The sequence below is a fragment of the Talaromyces marneffei genome, chromosome 8 (genome assembly GCF_009556855.1).
Source record: "Talaromyces marneffei chromosome 8, complete sequence".
NCBI classification, from domain to species: Eukaryota; Fungi; Ascomycota; class Eurotiomycetes; order Eurotiales; family Trichocomaceae; genus Talaromyces; species Talaromyces marneffei.
In genome coordinates, this window is record NC_072355.1 from 1,204,588 (window position 1) to 1,226,172 (window position 21,585).

Sequence of the window (21,585 nt, forward strand, 5' to 3'; positions counted from 1 at the left end):
TCCCTTCATCAACCGCTTGCAGTACTTGCACCAATTTGCATAGCAAAAGCATTCAGGTTCCTTGTCTGTAAATAGACAGTTCCTGGTCCCTTGAATCGGCAAGCCAAGCCTTCACCAGAGCTCAAACTTGAGATTACACCACCCGAAGCAACTCGCTCAATACCATACTCACAATTCCATGCAACCAAGTGACCATTATCCACGAAGTAGCTCTCGCCTTCAACGAGCTATAGTACATCTCCTGTCAGCCATCTGCAATGAAAGGGGATACGGGTGTGCACATACATCTTTCCTTATCACAGCACCAAAACTTTGCATCCAAACCAGCCCAGGACCTGTTATATTGTAGACAAACCAGCCTTCACCGGAGAACAGAGTCTTGGAAAGATTCTGCGCCTTATATTTCTTCTTAACGGATGTCGTATTAGCCAAATACGCATCTCGACCAACTTTCCATGTCTCTCCATCATCTGTTAATCTCAGAATTGTGATGTCACCGAGGACAGATGGCGCAAGCAGAACCTCTCCGGGGCCGGTATAGGTCGAGTGTGCCATTTCACCTCCGATAAGAAGCTTTTTCATAGAGAAATGAAAACTTCCCTTGAGTGTGACGGTGGGCGACATTGCAATCATGACACCTTCCACCATTCAGTCAGCTTCAACCACTTTTGAGATCGTAGTGAATTGAATAGGAACGTACCTGGCCTCGCCTCCAACGGTGCACCCATCGCAAGTTGAAACGTCACAATTGAGTTCACACTCCGGTGGCTAATTCTATAACTCCCACCATTAAACGTGCCCACATCATCCGCAGACGTGGCCTGCGCGCCCCTAAACTGGCCCACGGCCGGCGCACCACCAGGCATCTGCTCCATACGAGGCCTGCCCGTTGGCGGAGGAGACATTGGCGGCGGCGAAAGCGGTAATTTCGCTTCTTGGGCAGCGGCAAGCATGGCCGCTTGGTGGGCTGCTACGCTGTTGTTGTTGTTGCCGGCATCGAAGCGAGGTGGAGGACTTGTAGTTGATGGCCGGCTGCCGGGTGGTGGTGGGAAATGCGATTGCGCATTTTGTGGCTGTGGTACTGGTTGTGGTTGTTGTACATGTTGGGCGGGAGGAGGTGGGTAGTTGTAGTTTGGAGGTGGGAAGCCTGGAGATGGTTGTGGTGGGAATCCCGGGGAGGCTAATGGTGGAGGAGGGAAGGCTTTTTTCTAGTTGTTAGCTATTGTCGAAATTGTAGCGACGCTAGCTGGGTTCATCTCATGTGTCAGGATCAGACAATTGACATACTTGCAGATCTTGGAGGTGCTAATTCGACAAATCCGGTCAGTTAACGGAGTTCTTCACAGCACAAATCAAGAGGGAAAACACACGGGGGAAATGCTGGCCCTGCGCTGAGGGTGGCGGAGGAAATGATTGCATGATTTTGTAAAGAAGTTAAGTATCTATATATATAAGAATGGAAAAGAAGTATAGAACAATCGTCCGATTTGGTGGTTTCGTGAAGAATCTAGGGCACCAGGCCCGAAGTCGTCTCTTCGCGATTAGATAGAGATAGATATGATAGCGGGGGAGTTCCAATGCGTGAGCGATGAGCCTATGTATATAGATCGCTGAAGAACAGCTCCAAAAAAACCTGAAGATTTCAAAGAAACTGAATCGCGGAAGAGAAAAATGAAGGGGAAAGTTCTGTACAAGAAGCTCAATACATTCGCAGCTAGTGCTTACCTACATACAGGCCATCGGTCAATTACGCAGAAAGCCTTCCAGATGCCTGCCTACATTGGCGAAGACATTGGCAGACCAGTTAGCACTGGTGATAGGCTGCATGGGGACGACATGGGCGCTTAGTTGCGCGACGAGAGAGGTCCGATAAGCATTATGGGCCAGTTCCCCGCAGGCCCGAACATTGTACGCGTTGCAGTGTTAAAGCCCTAATTGGTGGCCTGTTTAAGCGCTTGGGAGATGTGGGCTGTTGCAGGCTTTCAATAGGGCGTATGGGCAAGCAGATTAATGCAGCTTTGTATCATGGTATGAATCTATTATTGGCAACAAATTTATTGTCAGAGCTTCATAATCTGAGACTTTGATGATGTTAGTTTAGATCGGAGTCTACGTGCAAGGTTCATGATATGTAGCGATTCAACTTCTTTGAGGGATATTAGATACGGCATGACAACATAGAAATCTATTCACATTCATATCATCATCTCTCTCTCCACCAATTTTGTTCATATCCACATCCATGTCAGACGATAAGAGGAAAAAAAAGTCCCGAGGTCGTTAGAAGAACTTTTTTGACAAAAAAAAAAGGGAGGTAGGTAAGGTAGAAATTAAAGAAGAACAGGTTGCCAGAAATACGAAAACAGATTCATATTTAAGCTGCCTTCTTACGACGACCGACTTGTCCACGGAAACCGGTCTTGATGGCTGTGACGGATCGTCGGGATCCGCAAGAGTTGCAAGTGACGAAGTACAGACGATTCTCTCCCTTGTTGAGTTCGGTATCGGGGCTTCGGCACGTTTTGCAGGTAACGTATTCGACTGTGACAGTTTAGTAATTATCCGTTAGATTCGAGCAGAATGTACATACCAATGTATCGTCGCAACACGTTCTCAATCTGCTTCTGTTGGAAACGACCCTTGATAACCAATCGTCGGCTACCGTCAACACTACCACTTGTACCCAATTCAGCGAACAAGAACTGCATGACGTGGTCGTCCGATCGCTTCATTCGCTTGCAAATATCCGCAATGTTGGCGAAAATAGTACGACGATTTCCTTCACGCAGACATTGGGGAGGAGGAATCCTGTACGATTTCGAACCGCTAGACAAAAGATCGGGGTGGTGGCTCTGAATGAGGGAGAAAAATCGAGTAACGAGCAACTGGTATGGAATAGGTTGTGTGGCATTGTGTGCCCAGATACCGGTTCCCTTCTCGAGATCGCCTTCGGGCAGTTGTTCGCCAGCGGGTTCTTTGCCTTCGGCGCCTTCCTCTGTGACACCGGCCTCAGCGAGCTTGGCTTCGAAATCTCCAACGTCGGCCTTCTTGGCCTTCTTCTTCTTTTTCTTCATCGCGCTCAAGTCGAGTTCGCCATCGCCTGCGGGGGCAGCCTCGTCACCTTCGGCATCGGCATCTTTGGATTTCTTTGTTTTCTTCTTTTTGGACAGGCCCTTGAACAGTTCGGTGACTTCGTCGACTTCCTTGTCTGTATAGAATTGATGGATTAGCATATGGACTAAACGTTAAGCTTGATAGTTCAAGACGTACCTGTAGAGTGGCTCTCAGCTGTTTCCCTTTCGACGGGAGTAGCCTCTGTAACCTCTCCGTTGGCATCCATGACTGTGGCTTCGTCGCTGAATGCTACCGACTTGCGATGTTTTGTCTCGTGGACCTCCTGCAACGGAAACTCGTTAGTTTGATGGAACCTCGAAATAAAAGTGAATCCAGATACAGCGCGTATCGTAGATAAACACCAAAAATCGACTGTACGCGACGTTGGCAAAAGAGGCTGATGTGAGGGGTTTGATGTCAAATTGCAAAAGAAAATGTGGGATGGGATTTTAGTCGGTTAAAAACGCAAAAGAACTGTGACGTACAGTATCCGCCATGCCTGTTGCGGTTTCACGGCCTAAATAATAATAATCCCCAAGTTGTTGACTCGGTAGATGCACTTCCAGCGGATTATGACTCAGGGTTCGTTTTCTTCCTGTTTGATGGATAAGGAATCATCCCACGATCGCCAGGAAAGATAATGGCAGAGTGCACGTGACCTGCCTACCGGGTGGGTTTGCGGGAGAAATCACGTGGGCTTTCCCGATTATGTCGTTCGGCGGCCAAAACAGTCAACTCCAGCTCGACAAGAGTCAGCATTGAAGCTATCTGTACTTTTGATGAGCTGATACTATTGTCATCTTCATTTCTGGATTTATCAACACAACAACCGACACCTATGGTCTATACTGACGCCTAATGAGCCTGTTTACCGACCTGCGGTAGACAAACCGCTGGTCACATACGTCCATATCCTTGAACGATCGAGCTATCGACTTTAAACCTCGCTATATTCTCCGGACTCCTCATTTTCAGTCAGATTCGCAGCCATCTCCTCTTTTCGTGCTAATCGCTACGCAACAACAATAATAATCAGAATGTCGGACTTTGCGTACACCCCCGGCGGAGACTCCGGATCTCCTTCCGCATCAACCTACATGATCTCCTCACAATTCAACACGTCCTACCACCACACATCCTCGGACGAAGACGAAATAACTTCCTTACCTTCAGAAACATCCACAGAATCAGACTTCCTCTCAGATTACCAAGATTCAGACGCCGAAGAGCAATGGCGCGAAAGTTTAGAACAGCTAGAGCTGCTTCTTACCATGGTTCTTGTCCCTTTCATAGGCAAATATGCGGGGAGGAAATGTGCATATTGGGGTACGTACTGCATGGACTCCCGAGTAATCAAAAGACTGGCTGACAATATGGGAATCAACAGGTTGGGCGAAATTCATGGAATGGCAATACCCCGTCGAAGCTGTCATAACGAATAAAGCGGCGTTCCGGTCTGCGGGCATTATCGGCGCTGCGACTTTATAATATTTGTGATATAGTGGGATAGAAAAGGAATAAAAAGTGAAGCCGGTCTTGCTATGTTGCAGACCTAGTCAGTACGAAAATACATGGAAGTAATAAACAGATAAGTTACCTCTACTCATTTGAGAGCTTCCACGCCCGACTTTCCAACTGGAGATAGGTAAGCTCTTAAAGTAGACTCTAGGTAGTGATGACAGGCAAAAACAAGCGCCAATCGTCTCATACACCAAGTTTTAGAAGATAATAAGCCACAAAGATCTCTTTAATTGCACAAGGGCTGTGATTGAATATAAAATAAAGTATATAATTCCAAATACGCACAAATTGCGACTTGGCTCCCTTGTCTAGTGGTTAGGCCATTTCGCTTTGATCCAGCATCAGTACATGATGCTGAAACGAAACCAGCTGCCCAAAAGGCCAGGGTGACAGCTATTTTTGGGCTACAGCCCATGAATAATAAAGTGGTTTTATTTATTTATTTTTTGCGTTATTTCTTTTTCGCCAGTAAGCCAGAAAACAAGCATCTCCTTTTATTATATTCGAAGCTTTTTTCCCCAGTTTACAGAAGTTCCTTTCTTTTTGTATTCTTCTTACTAACTATATATCATTTCCATAGAACCAGTTGACAAATCTCAAGACTCCTTGTTTTGATTTCCCCTTTTTGATCATCTTGATATATGGAAAGTTTGATTGTATTCGGGAACAAAGACTATAGCTGACAAGAACAAGGCCATCGTTGGTGAAAACATGATCAGGTAAACAATGTTGAAATGCCCGAAATAATATTAACATTAAGAAGGAAGGAGAAGAGAAAAGAAATATATATATATACCGCCAAAAAATATCCAATGTATCCGATAGGTTGGTTCCCAGTCAGTTACCATTCCATGCATTCCATCCCATACCGTCTTGCCCTAACGCCATTCTTGATACATAAACGCCGCGCAATGCTCACTTCAGTAAACGAGAAATATTTAATAATCAAACAAGGATAGGAAGAATTACCTTCCAACAAAAGCAATCAGCTACCAAGGAGAACTTCTCTCGTGGTCCAAATTAAATGTACATTACAGCCTCTGAGGGTGCCTCGGAGGTAAAAATCATCAAAACATTACCTATTTTACTCCAAGTGAACCAGGAGAACTCCCCACAGCTCAATGATCATTCTCGTCTGGATGCTCGCTATCGAACCACGCGTTCAGAAAGGCGATTTCGGTGTCGGCGTGCATGATATTTGTGGGAGTGAACGGTTGGGCGAGTTGTCCACTATTGCGTCAAAAGTCAGAAAGCATTCTCAAGAAATCTGAGGCAAAGGATCTAGTAAGACTTACTTGAACTGCTGGCCCAAACCGACGGCATCCATACCAAAACGCTCTTCTTGCTGGATGTCGGGGTTGGGATTATCCACCACGAAGGTGGTCACTGCCGATTGATTGCTGGTCACGGTGCCATTACTAGAACCGCCGCCTTCTGAAGGCGAGAACATGCTCGGATCAACTGAACGACCGTACGAAGAGGCGACTGACTGATTCCGTTGTCGCTGCAGGCCTGCTGCAACCGTACGGCGGTTGATATCGTCGGGTCGAGGTCGAGCATGTACGGCGCGTGTTCCAATTCTGTTGTTGACGTGTACCGGGACAAGCTGACTTGGACCCGAAGTCTGAGCTTGAATAGGAGCTGGAACTGAAGTCGGCGCCGAGGTTGGAGTAGAATCCGGAGCTGACAATATAAGTTGATCGTCTTTGTGGTAACACTATTTCAATCATCCATTAATTGAAGGGTTCGTCAAAGAGGAATCATCGAATCAGTCAACTTGGTCATACCTTCTTTTTACGTCTCCGACAATTGTCACATGCCCCTCCAACGGCTTTCAGGGCTCTGTTGCGCACCAATTCGTCGTCTGTCATCTTTCTTCTCTTGTGGCTTCTTCCCACAGGAGCATTATCTCCTGCAAGGCTCCACACTACTACACCAGCTTCTTGAGAGTTTGCCGCGTTGTAGTTGGGGAGATTGGGAAACGATGAGTACCCCGTTATGACATGCTCCGGAACTGTTGAAGAGTCCGGAGTTGTCTCTTCATGTGTCTCTTCATGCATATTTTGTGCAATGCTTGGGGTATCATTGTTTCTTGGTTGCAAGTCTTGAAAATAGGGGTTGCTAACAGCGGTAGTAGTGCCTCTTGGATGATAGCTATCATCAGTATCCTGGGCAGGAAGTCCAAAAAGATCTTCTGTGGACAGAGGCTGTATTCTTCCAAAAGGATGTTCAACATAGGAATGTCCTCCGGACCGTCGAATATAATTAGAATATCCATGATGGACCTCTCCGGCATTACGTGCCATATGGGGCTCATGTCTATTATCACCAAGATGGTCATCCTGAGTGGCTGTCATCCGACCGCCTGGATTTCGGCCAATGTTTGTGTGGAAAAGAGGATGATAAAATTCCATTGGGTATAAATCAGTTTCAAGACCATCATTCAATCTTGAAACATGCGTTTCAACAGAGGATTCCGATAAGTTTGTGGTATGGCCCATGGTTACGTCCGGATAATTAGGTACTCCACGGGGTGCTCTGGACCGAAGAATTCTCCTTCCACGGTTGATCTGGTTAATATTCTCCATGGGTTGCTCATTTGTGGTGTTCCTTGGAAGCATGGTGTTTGAAAGGATCCGTATAAACGAAGGCCAGGATTTGAGCAAAGGGCTCTATCAGGAAAAAACAATCCCGGAGATCAAATAAAGATGAGTGGTGGGTCGTGTCCTATTTGATGAGGCATGTCAGTACCGCCAAACTGAGATGTTGCAGGAATCATTACTTAATGCGAAGAGAGAAAAGGAAATGGTGTCCCAGATGCCTGGTATCCTGGCTTCAAGGCGGTATGACTGGTGACTGATATGTGTTCTCTGCCGAAGACTTTCTAGAGTCCTACGCTTGAGGGCCGGACTGATAGTTGTCATCAGTAGCTCATGGGTCAAGACTGGTGGGTTTGATGAGGACGAGTAGGTTTGGTATTTTCTCTTGTGAAAAGAACCGAGACTTCGGATATCTTATTATGGTTCAGAGCAGGTGTATCCGGAGGTACGTTAGGACGGGGGCGGTATGGGTGTCTGCTTCGGATTAGAGGCGGTGTTAGTCCGAGATAAGAATAGGATAAGAGGAAAGAAATAATAGATTGATTGAAGGATCCTACATGGTGTAATTGCTTGAGTGAGGCAGCGGTGGAGGCAGAATTATTGTGATCAATGAGATGGGTAAAGAGGTACTGAAAATGGAAAGCGACAGCAAGAGAGAAAAGAATCAAGAATCACAAAAAGGGAAAGGAAAATACCGGCTTTTATGACCATGCCAAGAAAAGAACTGAATGATAGACAAACTTAATCTTCAATGATCATTATTCTACGCTAGAGGGAGACGCAGTTTCAAGCAAATATGCTGTGACTGTAGTTACAGAGTTTACGGCACTCGTTTTGGCGGTACTCTTTTAGGGCTAACGCCTTCGTAAGGGCTCCCACAAGTACGATTATCACCCCATGGAATTTGCCCAATTATGTCACAAGTCAAAAGCATTAATCTAACGAATAGAGATTATCCAGAGATTTATGCTTTTCTCTAGGTCTCTTATCTAGATTAGGGAATTGCGCTAATCCGCCTTGTGGAGTCACTAAGGAGGAAGTATGTACCGGTACGGCATTTCAAACTATACAGTGATCCTCAAATCAATATGAATAAAATGGACCATGTGTTTGATTAGTGACAGGAGCAATAAAAACACAATGCAATGGGATTAAAACAATGTCATTCGTGAGCACCCATTGTATGCCTATTGGCTATGTTCGGGGAAGGTTGAACGATTCATGTTCTGCGCCTCAAAGCATTGGTGCCCAAAAAAAACTCCAAACAAACGAATGATTAACCCAGACGGCTGTTTTACGGATATAAGTAACAGCAGAGCCGCATGTCCCGACTGAATTGGTAGTCATATGCGAAAGTCAAGTAGTCGGTCGCATATCATTGGTGTACTTATCGCGATGTGATACTGGTCCAGCATCGAATACCGTACCATATATCGCATGCAGACTGTTTAGAAGATATTAGGAAAATATCTAGATATCTATAAACCGACCAAAAGTAACTCTGAAACCGAAACCGAGATCACAATCGAACCGCATCGAATCAAGAGTCGTTACACAGCACGCACAGCCCAAAGCTTGATATTGTCCGCTAGGCGGCTAAGGCAGCGACAAGCCACAGCCCCAATACGAGACCGCCATATCTACATGCCGCCTCCAACACGAGAATCAAACCGGCCAAAAATCTGAATTGGAGATAAGCAGGAACTAGTTATTCATAGACAACACTCCAAGCATTCAAAATCTGCCTTGGTGCCTTGCCCGTGTGTGTGTGGGGCGGTGAACTCAGCCAAACTCTCAAGCTGCGGTTGCCTTGCCCTGTAGGTATGCGAACATGTCGCTTCGGGGTCGGGGTCTTAGCCCCTTAGGCAGGTAAATAGGCGAACTCTCAGGAACCAGTTACCAGTTACCAGTTACACAGCCTCAAGCCTTCACCAATAGTTATTAAGTGTCGGTGGATGTGGCAATCCGTCAAACTAGACTTGACCCTACAACTTATCCTACGATTTGACTGGGCACACACGTAGATGGGCGAACGTTGTACAGAGCATTCCTGGTCCATTTCGATTAGGGCTATGGATGTAACTGTAACTCCCTATATTATTGATGGTAGCCTATGTAGTTGGCTACGTAGTCGTTCGACTCTACACCGCCATCGCCAACATAGTCAGCTGTCCCAGGTACAATCCTGGCCATGCTATGAACATTAACCATGTGGTGAAGGATTAACATCTACAATATTTAAAAGATGATGTTGTTGATCCATAGTTAGATGATGGGGATCTTGGTAAACTCATGGAGCCACCACGGGCGGGGCGCCCGCCGTCAACCTTAACGTTATGATCCACTTGTCTCCACTGTGTATCATAGCCCTAACTAAACAAAGGGCCTGTTTCTATCCAACGACCGAGTAGATACATAGATAAACAAATTCACTTGTAGACAAATCCATCACGCGTACTCCCCTTTGCAGTCTGTCCCTCTCTGGTCGTCTTGTCCACCAACACCTGCGCTTGATGTGCTCGAATCTCGACACTACCCATATCGCCGTAGCACCGTGCCTGCATCATAACAGGTTTCCGCATGTAGGATACTTCGTTCAAGTCTCCCGGCGTCAGGTACCGTTCCAATGGCGTTGCTCCGGTCGCTTCGTAGGGTTGTTCATGTCCCCGTGGTGGCGGCTGTCGCGGCGCGAACATTTTGAGTGAATTCTGTAGATCTTCGTTGTTGTCACGCGGACTAGCCTCTCGTCGGATCGTAGTATCCCTGCTCATACCACCACCACCACCGCTTCCACTGGTAGTACCAGTATTTACACCTTGTCCGAGAACCCTTGCCCCCTGTCCATTCATAATATCATGTCCCTCTTCCATCCCGCGTTGCGAAAAGTACTTTTGGACTTGTTCCTCGTGTATGACATTGACGGCGTGCGACTGTACGATTTCCACCCGTTTCTGTTTGGGTTGTTCCTTGTCAGATCTTAAATCTCCTGATAGAATGCGAGTGCGGAGACGGGTTGTCACACGGATGGGGAAAAAAGAAAATAAGACCACGGAAATCCTCCCGAGCAAAAGGGAAAAAACAAAGGAAAAAAGTTGGCAGGCAGCATAACATACTCGAGAATAGAACTCTTCTTGGTCAGATAACGCTTTTGCTGTTAGAGGCGTCATTGTATGTGACTGAATAGCAACAGACACACAAAACTCGTGCGAAGTTGAGAAAAGGGACCACTGATGTATGACTGTCCGATGCGGCTCTGCTCTGCAAGTTACAGAAGGATGTATGCTAACTAATTCTGCCAAGCCACTGAATTCAGAAAAGAAGAAGAGAGAATAGAAAAGAATATCTGTCGTTGCGCACTTCTTGCTAGACTGTGGTGAACTTTCACAATTTCTTTGATTTTGTCTTTTTTATTAAAGAGGAGAATGAAATCTTAAATACTTTTATTCCTCTCGCCCAACCCTCGGCTGGGTGACGTCTATCCAGATCTGGCAGAAGAAAAGAAATGAGAATACTCCTGCCACGTAAATTCCAAATCATCACCATGTACGTAGGCAAGTATCTAGGTCATGCACGACCGACGAGACTGACTGACTGACTGCATCTCGTGGACACCGACTATAGATACTAGATAGAGTAGTCAACTTACATGCCCCCCCTGGCCGTAGGAAAATGCTTTGACAGAGTGGATAGGTTAACAGTCTGCAGGCACAGCAGACCTTTGCTAATAACTAGCTGCACCTTCAGAGCAACCCAGTAGTCTGGGTCAGGGGGCTCTACCGATCCTTCGTAACTAACCTCAGGTGGGTTTATGGAATCTTTAGCTGCATAGAGTACATAAAATAGTAAACACACAGATCCTGCTTCAGTTTCCCGATGTGGACCAGCTTTTTGCAATTGGTTGAATGAATTTAGATAGTTCTAGGCTGTGTAAGTACACGTACACCTTGTCAATTTACAAGATGGATAGTAGGTATGACATGGATTGTTAGTTATAGTATTTACTATGAGGCTCTTTCCCACCGCTCTTTTCATGGATTAGATTTCATACGTTAGGCATGTATCTAGCCATCATCGTTGCCAACCATGTAAGTAATCAAATTTCCTCGATAAGGACACTACCTCCCCCCCCTAGAAAAATCAATTTCAGTTGTACGAGATCGTTGCAAGATCAAGTATCAAAGATACCTATCTAGGTATGTGGAGACACCATAGAAAAAGAAAGTCACGCTGCCAGGGTGCCGGAACCACTGCCTCGGGCTCATTTACGAAGGTATGCACCTAAGTATCCAATAGATTAACGAATCTAGAAACGCACTGAAGATTGGAACAAGGTGTCAAGAAAACGCCCGTCTTCCGAACGCGGCATTCACAGTAGAGAGAGAGAGAGAGAGAGAGAGAGCTACTTCCTCATCCGGGCAAGTCTCCCCTGATCGGAACAAGTTTTTCTGCGGGAGAATTGACTGAGGTGCAGATATGGGTTGACTAGTGATGCAATGAAAGTGCTTACCATTCAGCTGGATTTCTTCAATTTTGGGACTGTCATCAATCATTGCGAGACAGATTAAACATGCCGTTGTTATAGTTTCGGGGTATTATCAATACCCCTGGAAGACGGCAACCGGCATGACTAACTATTGAATGAGCTGCAGGTAAGTTCCGTTTGCTTTTTTTTTTCTTTTCCATTTTTCTTTGTTTTCTTGTTGACGAATCTATCATAATGGGAATGTACTCACCCCACATCAGACAGTCTTCAAGGAAGTTTAGGAGACACAGTCGCTTTTGGGGTTCCACAGGTCAGGATGCAACAGCACTTTTGCAGACCTCACGAAATGAAGAGAGAACAGAACCTCAGCTGAAAAACAAGAGGGAAGAAGGATCTAGCTGAGGTGATCGGACCTTTGGTGGTCCATGAAGATATGCATAATCTATTATAGAACATAGTGAGCGCATATCGCGTCAATATCTTTTGTTTTTTCGTAGTTTTCTTTTTGAAAGTGTAGTTTCCAGAAGCGGATGGTCCTCAGTACCGTGGTGGTTTCATAGTTGCAGTAGCTAAATGTTGTTGTTAAAGATAACTGATGTTCCAGCCTGTCTGTAGGACGAACGGGCCTTTTCGGCATGCACACTAGCAACGCAAGACTTCTAGAAAATGTCTCTTTGACAAGAAGCAACTTCCTTCTCGTTTCTTTTTCAAAAACAAATAAAAAAAAGTAATTTATCCCGCAAAACCAAAAGATGAAGTCGAGCCCAAGGGCTCGGGTCCTAACTCGGGGAACGATCGCTTTGTTCCGGCTGGTCAGTCGATGCATCAAGTGCATCGTGAAGTCCACTTAGTTGCTATGTGCGTAAAAATACTGGCATGATATGGTCAGTTACACGCATATACTAGTCTTTCCCAGCACAGTGGGTGACCTCTTAGATTCCCGAGACTGATATTTCCCGTGTTCTACTGCATGGCTGTAGGCTTGGTGGAGAAACTGCATTACATTTTATCCCTTCCGGTCTTTTCCGTGGATGAGTGCCTGTATGGGTAGTAGAGACTCGATGATGTTCCCAAATTTGAGATGTGAGTAGTCGCTTTTATTCGGAGAGCAGCTTACTACTACTCATCATGAAGAATGGAGGGAAAGAATCGGTAAATACGGCACCATCACTTGAACAGGGTGCCCAACTACCAAGTCTAGTCTCTAATCTAAGGTGGTGTTACACGACGATAGCCACACGATTGTTTTGAGGAACATGACTCGAATTGTAAACCACTATCGACCTCTACGCTTCATGGCCAAAGCGTCCTAATAATGCAGCAAGAAACCAAAATCCATACCAGTCATTCAATAGAGTTTATTGCATCTCCAAAAATGTCTAAATGGTGTTGTATTCGTCTGTTGGTTTTGTGCAGCGGCGTAAACGGGTATGTGCGTGGTGGTCAGGGTCGGTGTCGGCGTCTGGGGAAATTGAAATTGTCTGTCGTCAAGGATAGATGAAATACCCAATGTAGAAACCTTTACCCTGGCCCCCTTCTCCATACCTCTATAATCCCGAATATTGTATCCAATCGGTACCATGCTGTCGTCGTATCGTCTCTGCGCAGTGTTAGAACTGGCCCAATGTCCTCCTTGTTTCATGGTGGTGGAACCCCCGCAACCTTCTTCAAGCATATGTGGTACATTGTATGCATAATTAGAATCAATATCTTCCATGTCGTGTGGATAATTTGTACGACCAGCTGCTTGCAGCTCGTATCCGTCGGCGCAAGGTTCAACTAGTTCAGCTAGGACTTTCAACTGCACGTCCTCATCAAAGTTTCCAGCCAATTCCAGGAGCATATCGAACATATCTTCTCGTTGTCTTGATTTTTTTGCGGCGTTGCGTTCAGGGGTAGTATAGTACGCATCCTCAATCCTCGTGTAACAGGAAGGTGCATCGTTCAAGCTCTGAATGTCATCGCCAATCGCATGATCGAACACATGTTTTTCCTTCCTCGCTGACCACATGTTATCCGTTTCCATGCATAGGTCTTTCAGGTTCTGGAATGAAATAAATCGGCTATTTGGATATCTTGGAACATACTCCTCGTACGGAACGCTCAGCTCGTGACAGTCACTGAGCACCTTAAAGAGTTCTCCCTCAATTAATGCATCAGTAGAGCCTGCATTTGATTTCAGTCCGTGCTTTTCTGAATAAAGAGACGCTTGAACTTCCTCTTCTGGTATTGCAGCTTGTGGGTCTTTCGCAAGAAATTGGAGTTCCGAGAAATTGGGATACGACACTATATGCAAGGTCAATTATATGACAGAGACAAGTTAATCTGGGAACTACCTTTTACGCAGCTGACGGGTGATGATGTTTTGCCTTTTTTGAAGATACCCAGATTCTCGTTCGAAGTCAACTTATCTAGGATCAGCTTTTCTTCCCATGGTCATCCTCGGGGGTCGCCTCACAGTCAATCGTCCTGTCCTGACATTCTTAGCACAGAACTTTTGAGCCAATCTAGAGTCGTTTCGTTTAATCACGGTTACATTATTCTGAGAGTGTTTTGGTCGAGGGGAGCCTTGCTCGGAGACGGAAATCTCCTTGTAGGGTTCATATCGGTCTGCTTTGGTTCTTCGTCTGGGCCGTTTTTCATACGAATGACCCTGTCTGGCTGGAGCTCTTTGCATGTTGCGACTGTTTGTTTCGGACACTGGATCGCATTCGATCTCGCGCGAGAGACACCCTTTATGACACAGTTAGAACGTTGCTTGTTCCAATACTCTGCCCAAGCCAAGCCAGACAAATGAATGTCGAGAAATACCTTGTACCATTTTGCAATGTGTTCAACTCTCGTATAAGAGCAATGTCAACAGCCCTGTCTGCGACCGAAGAAGTTCTGCCAAACAATCCAGCTGGAACCGTATACGCAAGCACACGATTTCATACTACGCTCGACCATCTCGTTTGTATGCAGTGACAGCATTGGCCACTCTCTCTGGCAACCTTGACCACGAAGCCCGCTATTTTTGAAAAAACTAGCCATGAGGCAAGTTCGAAGGGAGATCTCGCTGAGGACGAAAAGAGAAGGTGCACGGGTCCAAGAGGAAAGGGCGACTGTTCGTTCCTTCTGTTGAGCAAGTCACGATCAGGTCACGGGATCTGCCGGCATCGTGGCTTCCTTTTCTGTCGTCGAAACATCTCGTCGATTTTCATTGCTTTCATTACCGTCACATCTCCTCCCAACATCTAGTCAGCTTTGACCTTTCGTGATCTCTCTTTCTCCATTCGGGATGTCGCAATCTCGGATATCGTCAATAACTTCAATCCATCTCAGCAACCCTCAGGTTTCACAGAATCTCACAAACGGGAAAGATCACCGTAACCAGCACAAGCACTTCGTTATGATGTCTGGCTTGTCCGCTGCTCCGCACATAGGTACATTCCTTTACATAGTTTGCGTGGTGGACCTGTCCGCGTCGCTCCAGACGGGCGAGGTCGGGTTGAAAACCCCGTGGTAGTACCACCCACACAATGGCCTACCCGTAAGCATTAAGCCATTTTTGTCGTTATTCATATGCAGCGGCCTGAGCTGGATTGGACGCCAACGGATTCCACGCAGCAAGCTCATCACATCACACCATTCCCCTTTATTATTGGACCAAACTCTGTTCCCCCCACTGCAATGCGGAGCTTGTGGCGCATTGCGGGCGCACTGGCTAAATGATATCCAAATCTGACAGGATCGTTCGCCAAATTGATCAAAGGATGGTTGCCACAGGTACCTTGGATTGCAGGAAGGTGTACCAGCGACCCAGCAGAAAGTGGCATAAAATCAGCGAGAGAATAATTAAGTAGATGACAGCCCCTCTTCTCGTTTCATGCCCAAGGCAACAGTCACAGCTCGCCGGTATGTTAAGTCGTTCTTTCGCGAGGGTGAAATCGGGAGCTATGGCCAGGCGCGATGCTTGATGCATGCCATTCGTCGGACTGCGGAGGTGGTCTTTGTGACTCTGTCTCACATTCGACGCCCTATCCTGAAAAGGAATGGTGATGAGACTAGACGACTTAGTTTCACTAGAGCTTTACCGAACACGCGTTTTTCAAGCCCGACCGGCCCGTCAGACACTGCTCAGAGTCTTTTGGCTACGTACCAGAACGTGCTTTCAGCCTTGTTCTGTATTCTTTTCCGCACTAACAGTGGTTCGGTACGTATACTACTATGCAATTTGGGTAGGCATAGGTGGCCACTGGCCAGTCAGCAAGCCTAGGGTCCTCGGATGTTCATCAATCAAAGCTTATCGACAATCCGACCCCGTGTTTGAGCGAATGTCACATGGGCCATACGATATCTTTCGTTTAATGCTAACTATCTAGGATTCCAGAATCGCACAAAACAGATTCCATAATTGAGGACGCATATTAATAATCCTCAGTTTCCCTCGCACAACATGCATCAATAGTCCGTCTCCGGCCCTCAAAGTGAACCGCATCGATGCATAACGGCCTACCCCTCCTTGAGATCCGGACTAATAAATAGTGGGAAGAATCGTCTAGCGCCAAATTAGTTGGCCCATTAACTCAATTAAAACAGAGGACAGAATCGTCTTCCTGAACAGTGGAAAGAATCAACTCACCGAACTAGCGTATCGGACTCCTCCAGTGAACTCGGCGCTGGTGTATGCCCGTTGGTGTTGGATTTGGAGCAATCGTATAGCAGCTTAGCTCCATAAGACGCTAACCAATTTATGTTATTATTATAAACCCGGCCTGGTGCCCTGACTTAGTTGACTAAGTGTTAGTCCTACATTTTTATCTTTGCCTGGTGCAATCTAGCTCTGTGCATGTTCCTTCCACAACCCCTCTCGAGTCAGTGGTTCTAGCCCCCCCAACAACGCATCCTCTCTTTACTCCGTACAACCTTTGCTTTCTTGATCTTATCTTTTGATTTCAACAGAACGAGAAGCGCGCAGTGTAAGTCATTCCATGGCATCGCCTTTCTTTATCTTTTTTTATGACATCTACCCCTCGCGACAAAGAACAGTGATTCCCAATTGCCGATTATCAAACCCGCAAACAAACATCGTTTGCTTTTCGGCTCATCGTCTGAACTGAAGTCGAGCGCATTTTTCCTTTACATTCAGCTTGTATTTCCGGTGTTTTCTTTTCTTTTCTTTCTTTTCTTTTCTTTCTTTTCTTTTCTCTTCTCTTCTCTTCTTTTTTCACTTTACTATGTGTCTTGCAAGAATTTGAGCCACTTTAGTGATCTCGAAGGCAGATAGAATCTGATAATTCGACATCATTTACGACCTTAGTGCTTCTTCTTTTGATGTAATTTCTTATCGCGCCATTATTTCACTTCTTTACATCATATTTAATTTTTTCTCTCCCTCTGCCCATCAAAATTGGTTGACCCTTGGTGTGTGTGATATCGCAGCGACCTACTACTTTCTCCCCAACAACCGACCCTTCCAACGAAATGGCCAAGTTATTCATTGGGTGAGTTCTTCTTATCGCGTCTTGTCGATCACCACCGTGGCCCTAGATTAATAAGTGATACAGTGGCCTAGCATGGCACACCACGGACGACACCCTGCGTTCGGGATTTGAGAAGTTTGGCACAATCGAAGAAGCCGTAAGTTACATTACTTTTGAAAGTTAAAATATAGACACATCATTGACAAAATTTCGAACAGATCGTCATCAAGGACCGGGATACTAACCGCAGCCGTGGATTTGGATTCGTGCGCTTCTCAACTGATGCCGAGGCCGACGCTGCAATTGAAGGCATGAACAACCAGGAGTGAGTGACGACCAGATCCTCTAGCATCAGATCCTGTTTGGGATTTTTTTTTTTCTGACTGGCTGATGACAGCTTCGATGGACGTGTCATTCGAGTCGACCGAGCATCCAACAACGCCAGTTCGCGCGGAAACGAGGGCGGTTTCCACGGTCGTGGAGGATACAACCGTTTCGAGGGTGGTAACAACCGTGGAGGCTACAGTAAGTTCTCTATCACTCTGGCATCTAAACCACTTTTCAATCGAGACTAATCGAAACTCTATTAGGCGGTGGCGGCTACGGTGGTCATGGAGGTGAGATTTTACTTTACTATAACCCTAAGAGCGTATTCAGAATGATTCCAATACTGATGGACGAGTTACATAGGCTGGGGTGGCGGCAACCAATACCAAGGCCAGGGAGGACAAGGTCCTGCCTAAGCAATTTGAACAGTTCGGGTCGAGTCTGTTACAATTGCTTGAGTCGATTCCTTCGAATTCACCTGCACGCCGAACCGAACCACCATTTCCTTTTTCCTTTCTTCCTCCAAACAACTAAACTGAAAAAAAAGCAACAATCTTATGAATGAATAATGAGGAAACTGACGAGAAGAAACATTATGTGATGGACAATTGTTTGACTAACGTGGGCGAAATGATCGAAATTTTCATGGATTATGTCTTCTTTTCAATGGCTGTTTTGATTAAAGCAAAATTAGATGATTGCCTCGCTCATGCGAACTCGAACCTGTTATTATTTCATGATGCTTCTTCTATTCTTCGAAGCGTTTGAATCTCGTTTATTCAATGATGTGTATTTCTTATGTTGTTCTTTGCCTCGTCTTGTCTCGTCTTGTCTTGTTCTGTCTGCTCTGTCTTGTGTGTGTCAATAACTTAACATACTGCTTAGATGGATGGGATAACGATTTGGTTTGATTGATGATATTTTGTATTAGGCCTTGTATGGGTGTGTAATGTACGTACTTGGTCATATGCCCTTTCATGTTTTGTGTGTGTGTGTGTGTGTGTGTGTGTGTGTGTGTGTGTGTGTGTGTGTGTGTGTGTGCGTGCGTGTACCACATTCGCCCGCCTATTCTATTTCTATTTACAGTCGGTCTACTATTCTATAGCATCCACTGTACCGCCTCCCCCAGCAATATTTATCTCTACCTCCTTCTCCGCACGTTCTTCCTCCTCGTCCGCCTCCCATTTCCGATCATGCAGACCCTCAATCGCCTTCACCCTCCTCACCAAATCCGTTACATGGCCATCGGCAAGGCCCAATCCCAAACCCTCCAGCGCCTTTTCCAAAAGATACAAATACTCTGGATTCCGTCCACTTTGCCCTACCCCTCGACTAATCACTTCTGCCACAGAGGCAGGGTGGCGCTCGGCCGGGTCACGCAGGAATTGAGGGTTTGTCGGTTGGCCGATGTAGACCATGCAAGTGATGGGTTTGGATGAGGTAGGCAGGAGTTCGGACAGTGGTGATTGCTGGTGTTGTGATGGCGGCTGCTCGTCTTTGGGCCTCACTGCATAGAAAGGTGTGTAATGCACTGTATAACCATCTATTTCCCTAACGTCGAGATAGTCGTGCACCTCTTCTGCATGAGAGGCAGGGATGTGGTATGCGGCACCCCAGACGGTTGATGAGTTGGATGATTCGAGGGTTTTGTGCTTTTTTTTTTTTTCCATTCGTTAGTATAGTCTCACAATTTGTCTAATTGCATTTCCGTGAAGGCTTTATCGCTCACCGGATCATCCAACGTCTCCCAAAACGACTTCTCAATAACCGTCACCACTCGCCCCGGTCGTTCCGGCGTCCCGCGATGATCGGTGCTGGCCTGCGTGAGGGGGGTGGTCAGTTCAGTTTGATATATTGAGAGAACTAAGGGAAAACATACCTGCCAGAACCGTCGCACATATCCACTAATATATCCGGGGACCCGTTTGTCTGTGTGCACTGTTAGCCAAGTCCATATTCGGTGATAGTATATGTATTTTCAAGGACAAACCAAAATGAGGAGGTGGTTTCCATATCAGACTTCTACCATACTGTTAGTACTATGCACCGTCATGAAGTGTGTAATGCTTGATGCCGTTGATAAACTTGCCCATAACCAAAGACCCAGAGATCACCTTCTGGGAAATGCTCTTTCCATGTCCGGCCGTCGCGGGAGATTTGGTTGGTCATTTCGCTCCCTCTTCTAATAAATAAATCTTGGTAATTCGGCTAAATCTAGGCACCTCAACTTGATAGACACCTAGGTAGGTTTTTATGTTGGTCTAGTGCACCCCGCTGAACTCATATAATGAATATTACGAATAGGTCCAGAGTCTGGAGATTGTGTGTATCATCCGACTCAAAGTCTCATAATAAATCTATTGAAACATTAGTTCAAATCTTGTCGCGCACGTAAGAGACTTACTACCACAGGAGAGAAGTCACAGTAGGACAAATTCGGCCCAGTACGTACAATTTTTTTATAGGTAGATTACAAATCAATGGCTTTGTGTACACGTATATGTAACGAAAGCTGCCTCTTGATTTATATCTTGGTTCTCGACTTCATGTGACGATGTCGTGCTTCGTTGTACTTGTTGGCTGGTGGCCTCAGGCTCTACTACGATAGGTATCCGCGGCGCTGTTTGCATTGTTTGTTCGCGCCGTTATCGATAAGATGTTTATCGCATCGCTCTATTCGTAGTACCAGTTACGTACAACCTCAAAATGTTCAGAGCTGGATTGATTGACACCCATCTTTATTGCCGATCTGCTAACTAATAACATATCCCAATCGGATTTCTGAATATAGGAGATACAAGAAAAGCAGATATGTCTTCACCGTTGCGACAATTCTCTTGTGCCAATTTGATCTGACCGCATACAGTCGAGCACCATTGGATCTATTGACGAGAAAGGATTTCGTTCCATACCGAGACATCGCCGAAACTAGACCTAGACAAAATGGCAGGCCTCTACAGACTCTATCACGACAAACACAACCCACCACCCGACTTCTCCCATATCTCCTTCCACGGCAAAACCATCGTCATCACCGGCGCCACATCCGGCCTCGGATTCGAAGCATCCCTCAAATTCCTCCAACAGGGCGTCTCATCACTCATAATCAGCAGCCGCGATCATGCGCGCGGCCAACAAGCCAAGAATGAACTAGAAAGTCGCGCCGGCCGTGTCGGTGTTGTGACGGTATTGCCACTGGACATGAGCTCTTTCCAGAGCGTCGTCGAGTTTGCGTCGCGCGTCAATTCCGAGTTGAATGGTCGAAAGTTGGATGTTGTTGTTCTGAATGCCGGGATTATGCATCGCGACTATACGCTTACCGAAGATGGGTGGGAGGATACCTTGCAGGTTAATACGCTTTCGACTGCGTTGCTTGCGGGGTTATTACTCCCTACACTTCAACAGCAGAGCAACAACGAGGTAGTAGCGGAGAGCGACGTACCGCATCTGGTTATTGTGTCCAGTGGCACCGCCGTACAAGTCAGACAGAAAGATCTTCTCCCGCCATCTTCTTTCTCATCATCGTCTTCTTCTTCGTCTCCCTCTCATGCGCTCCTCGAATACATAACCCAACCATCAACACGCCAAAAATACGAAATCTCAAAACTCCTCCTCGAATACACATCCCGCTGCATGGCGGAGCAAACTATCAATCCCAACGGAAGTCTCAATGTGATTATCAACACTGTCAAACCGGGGTTGTGTGCTTCTGCCCTGGGCCGGCAATACACGGCTCATTGGTATGAGCGATGGGCTGCGGGGGTGTTTAATTGGTTGTTCGCGCGGTCCGCTGAAGTTGGGGGCAGGGTTGTGGTTAGTGCTTGTGTGCAGGGGTATGAGTCTCATGGCAGGATGTGGAAGGGAGATGGGTTATTTGAGTAAGTGCTTCCCTCCCGAAATGTATGAGGGGCTGTGAACATGGGTTGACCGGTTGACTCGTTGTTGTAGTGAGACGGGAACTCTTCTAGGGAAGGAAGGGAAAGCACTAAAAGATCAGGCTTGGAGTGAGATTCTGGATGTGCTCAAGGAGCAGGCTTCAAAGTACAATGTGCCATTCAACCTCCGGTAAAATGCT

General features: G+C 46.2%; 9 protein-coding genes across 9 annotated transcripts; 3 read left to right on the plus strand and 6 right to left on the minus strand.

Annotated features, from left to right (window-relative positions):
• Window positions 1–8: 8 nt before the first annotated feature.
• EYB26_009784 (uncharacterized protein) lies at window positions 9–1,419 on the minus strand (the record flags this gene model as incomplete). The annotated part of the gene is made up of 5 exons (XM_054269031.1): window positions 9–227; window positions 286–638; window positions 701–1,201; window positions 1,288–1,305; window positions 1,371–1,419. 5 exons carry the CDS (start codon window positions 1,417–1,419, stop codon window positions 9–11), a joined length of 1,140 nt encoding a protein of 379 aa, XP_054125006.1.
• A 955-nt stretch (window positions 1,420–2,374) lies between these two features.
• Window positions 2,375–3,611, minus strand: EYB26_009785 (uncharacterized protein; the record flags this gene model as incomplete). The annotated part of the gene is made up of 4 exons (XM_054269032.1): window positions 2,375–2,541; window positions 2,591–3,208; window positions 3,271–3,397; window positions 3,600–3,611. The coding sequence occupies 4 exons, from the start codon at window positions 3,609–3,611 to the stop codon at window positions 2,375–2,377; spliced, it is 924 nt and encodes a 307-aa protein (XP_054125007.1).
• A 540-nt stretch (window positions 3,612–4,151) lies between these two features.
• Window positions 4,152–4,602, plus strand: EYB26_009786 (uncharacterized protein; the record flags this gene model as incomplete). The annotated part of the gene is made up of 2 exons (XM_054269033.1): window positions 4,152–4,440; window positions 4,502–4,602. The coding sequence occupies 2 exons, from the start codon at window positions 4,152–4,154 to the stop codon at window positions 4,600–4,602; spliced, it is 390 nt and encodes a 129-aa protein (XP_054125008.1).
• A 1,151-nt stretch (window positions 4,603–5,753) lies between these two features.
• Window positions 5,754–7,256, minus strand: EYB26_009787 (uncharacterized protein; the record flags this gene model as incomplete). The annotated part of the gene is made up of 3 exons (XM_054269034.1): window positions 5,754–5,865; window positions 5,931–6,352; window positions 6,423–7,256. 3 exons carry the CDS (start codon window positions 7,254–7,256, stop codon window positions 5,754–5,756), a joined length of 1,368 nt encoding a protein of 455 aa, XP_054125009.1.
• Window positions 7,257–9,664: 2,408 nt separating this feature from the next.
• Window positions 9,665–10,402, minus strand: EYB26_009788 (uncharacterized protein; the record flags this gene model as incomplete). The annotated part of the gene is made up of 2 exons (XM_054269035.1): window positions 9,665–10,186; window positions 10,349–10,402. The coding sequence occupies 2 exons, from the start codon at window positions 10,400–10,402 to the stop codon at window positions 9,665–9,667; spliced, it is 576 nt and encodes a 191-aa protein (XP_054125010.1).
• A 2,863-nt stretch (window positions 10,403–13,265) lies between these two features.
• Window positions 13,266–14,539, minus strand: EYB26_009789 (uncharacterized protein; the record flags this gene model as incomplete). The annotated part of the gene is made up of 5 exons (XM_054269036.1): window positions 13,266–13,318; window positions 13,381–14,004; window positions 14,055–14,124; window positions 14,177–14,451; window positions 14,530–14,539. The coding sequence occupies 5 exons, from the start codon at window positions 14,537–14,539 to the stop codon at window positions 13,266–13,268; spliced, it is 1,032 nt and encodes a 343-aa protein (XP_054125011.1).
• Window positions 14,540–16,549: 2,010 nt separating this feature from the next.
• On the plus strand, window positions 16,550–17,926 carry EYB26_009790 (uncharacterized protein; the record flags this gene model as incomplete). Its single annotated transcript, XM_054269037.1, has 8 exons — window positions 16,550–16,574; window positions 16,663–16,679; window positions 17,143–17,204; window positions 17,268–17,340; window positions 17,402–17,508; window positions 17,581–17,708; window positions 17,774–17,800; window positions 17,874–17,926. 8 exons carry the CDS (start codon window positions 16,550–16,552, stop codon window positions 17,924–17,926), a joined length of 492 nt encoding a protein of 163 aa, XP_054125012.1.
• A 678-nt stretch (window positions 17,927–18,604) lies between these two features.
• Window positions 18,605–19,679, minus strand: EYB26_009791 (uncharacterized protein; the record flags this gene model as incomplete). Its single annotated transcript, XM_054269038.1, has 5 exons — window positions 18,605–19,162; window positions 19,240–19,329; window positions 19,390–19,439; window positions 19,501–19,532; window positions 19,600–19,679. The coding sequence occupies 5 exons, from the start codon at window positions 19,677–19,679 to the stop codon at window positions 18,605–18,607; spliced, it is 810 nt and encodes a 269-aa protein (XP_054125013.1).
• Window positions 19,680–20,453: 774 nt separating this feature from the next.
• EYB26_009792 (uncharacterized protein) lies at window positions 20,454–21,579 on the plus strand (the record flags this gene model as incomplete). Its single annotated transcript, XM_054269039.1, has 2 exons — window positions 20,454–21,388; window positions 21,459–21,579. The coding sequence occupies 2 exons, from the start codon at window positions 20,454–20,456 to the stop codon at window positions 21,577–21,579; spliced, it is 1,056 nt and encodes a 351-aa protein (XP_054125014.1).
• Between the last annotated feature and the right edge of the window lie 6 nt (window positions 21,580–21,585).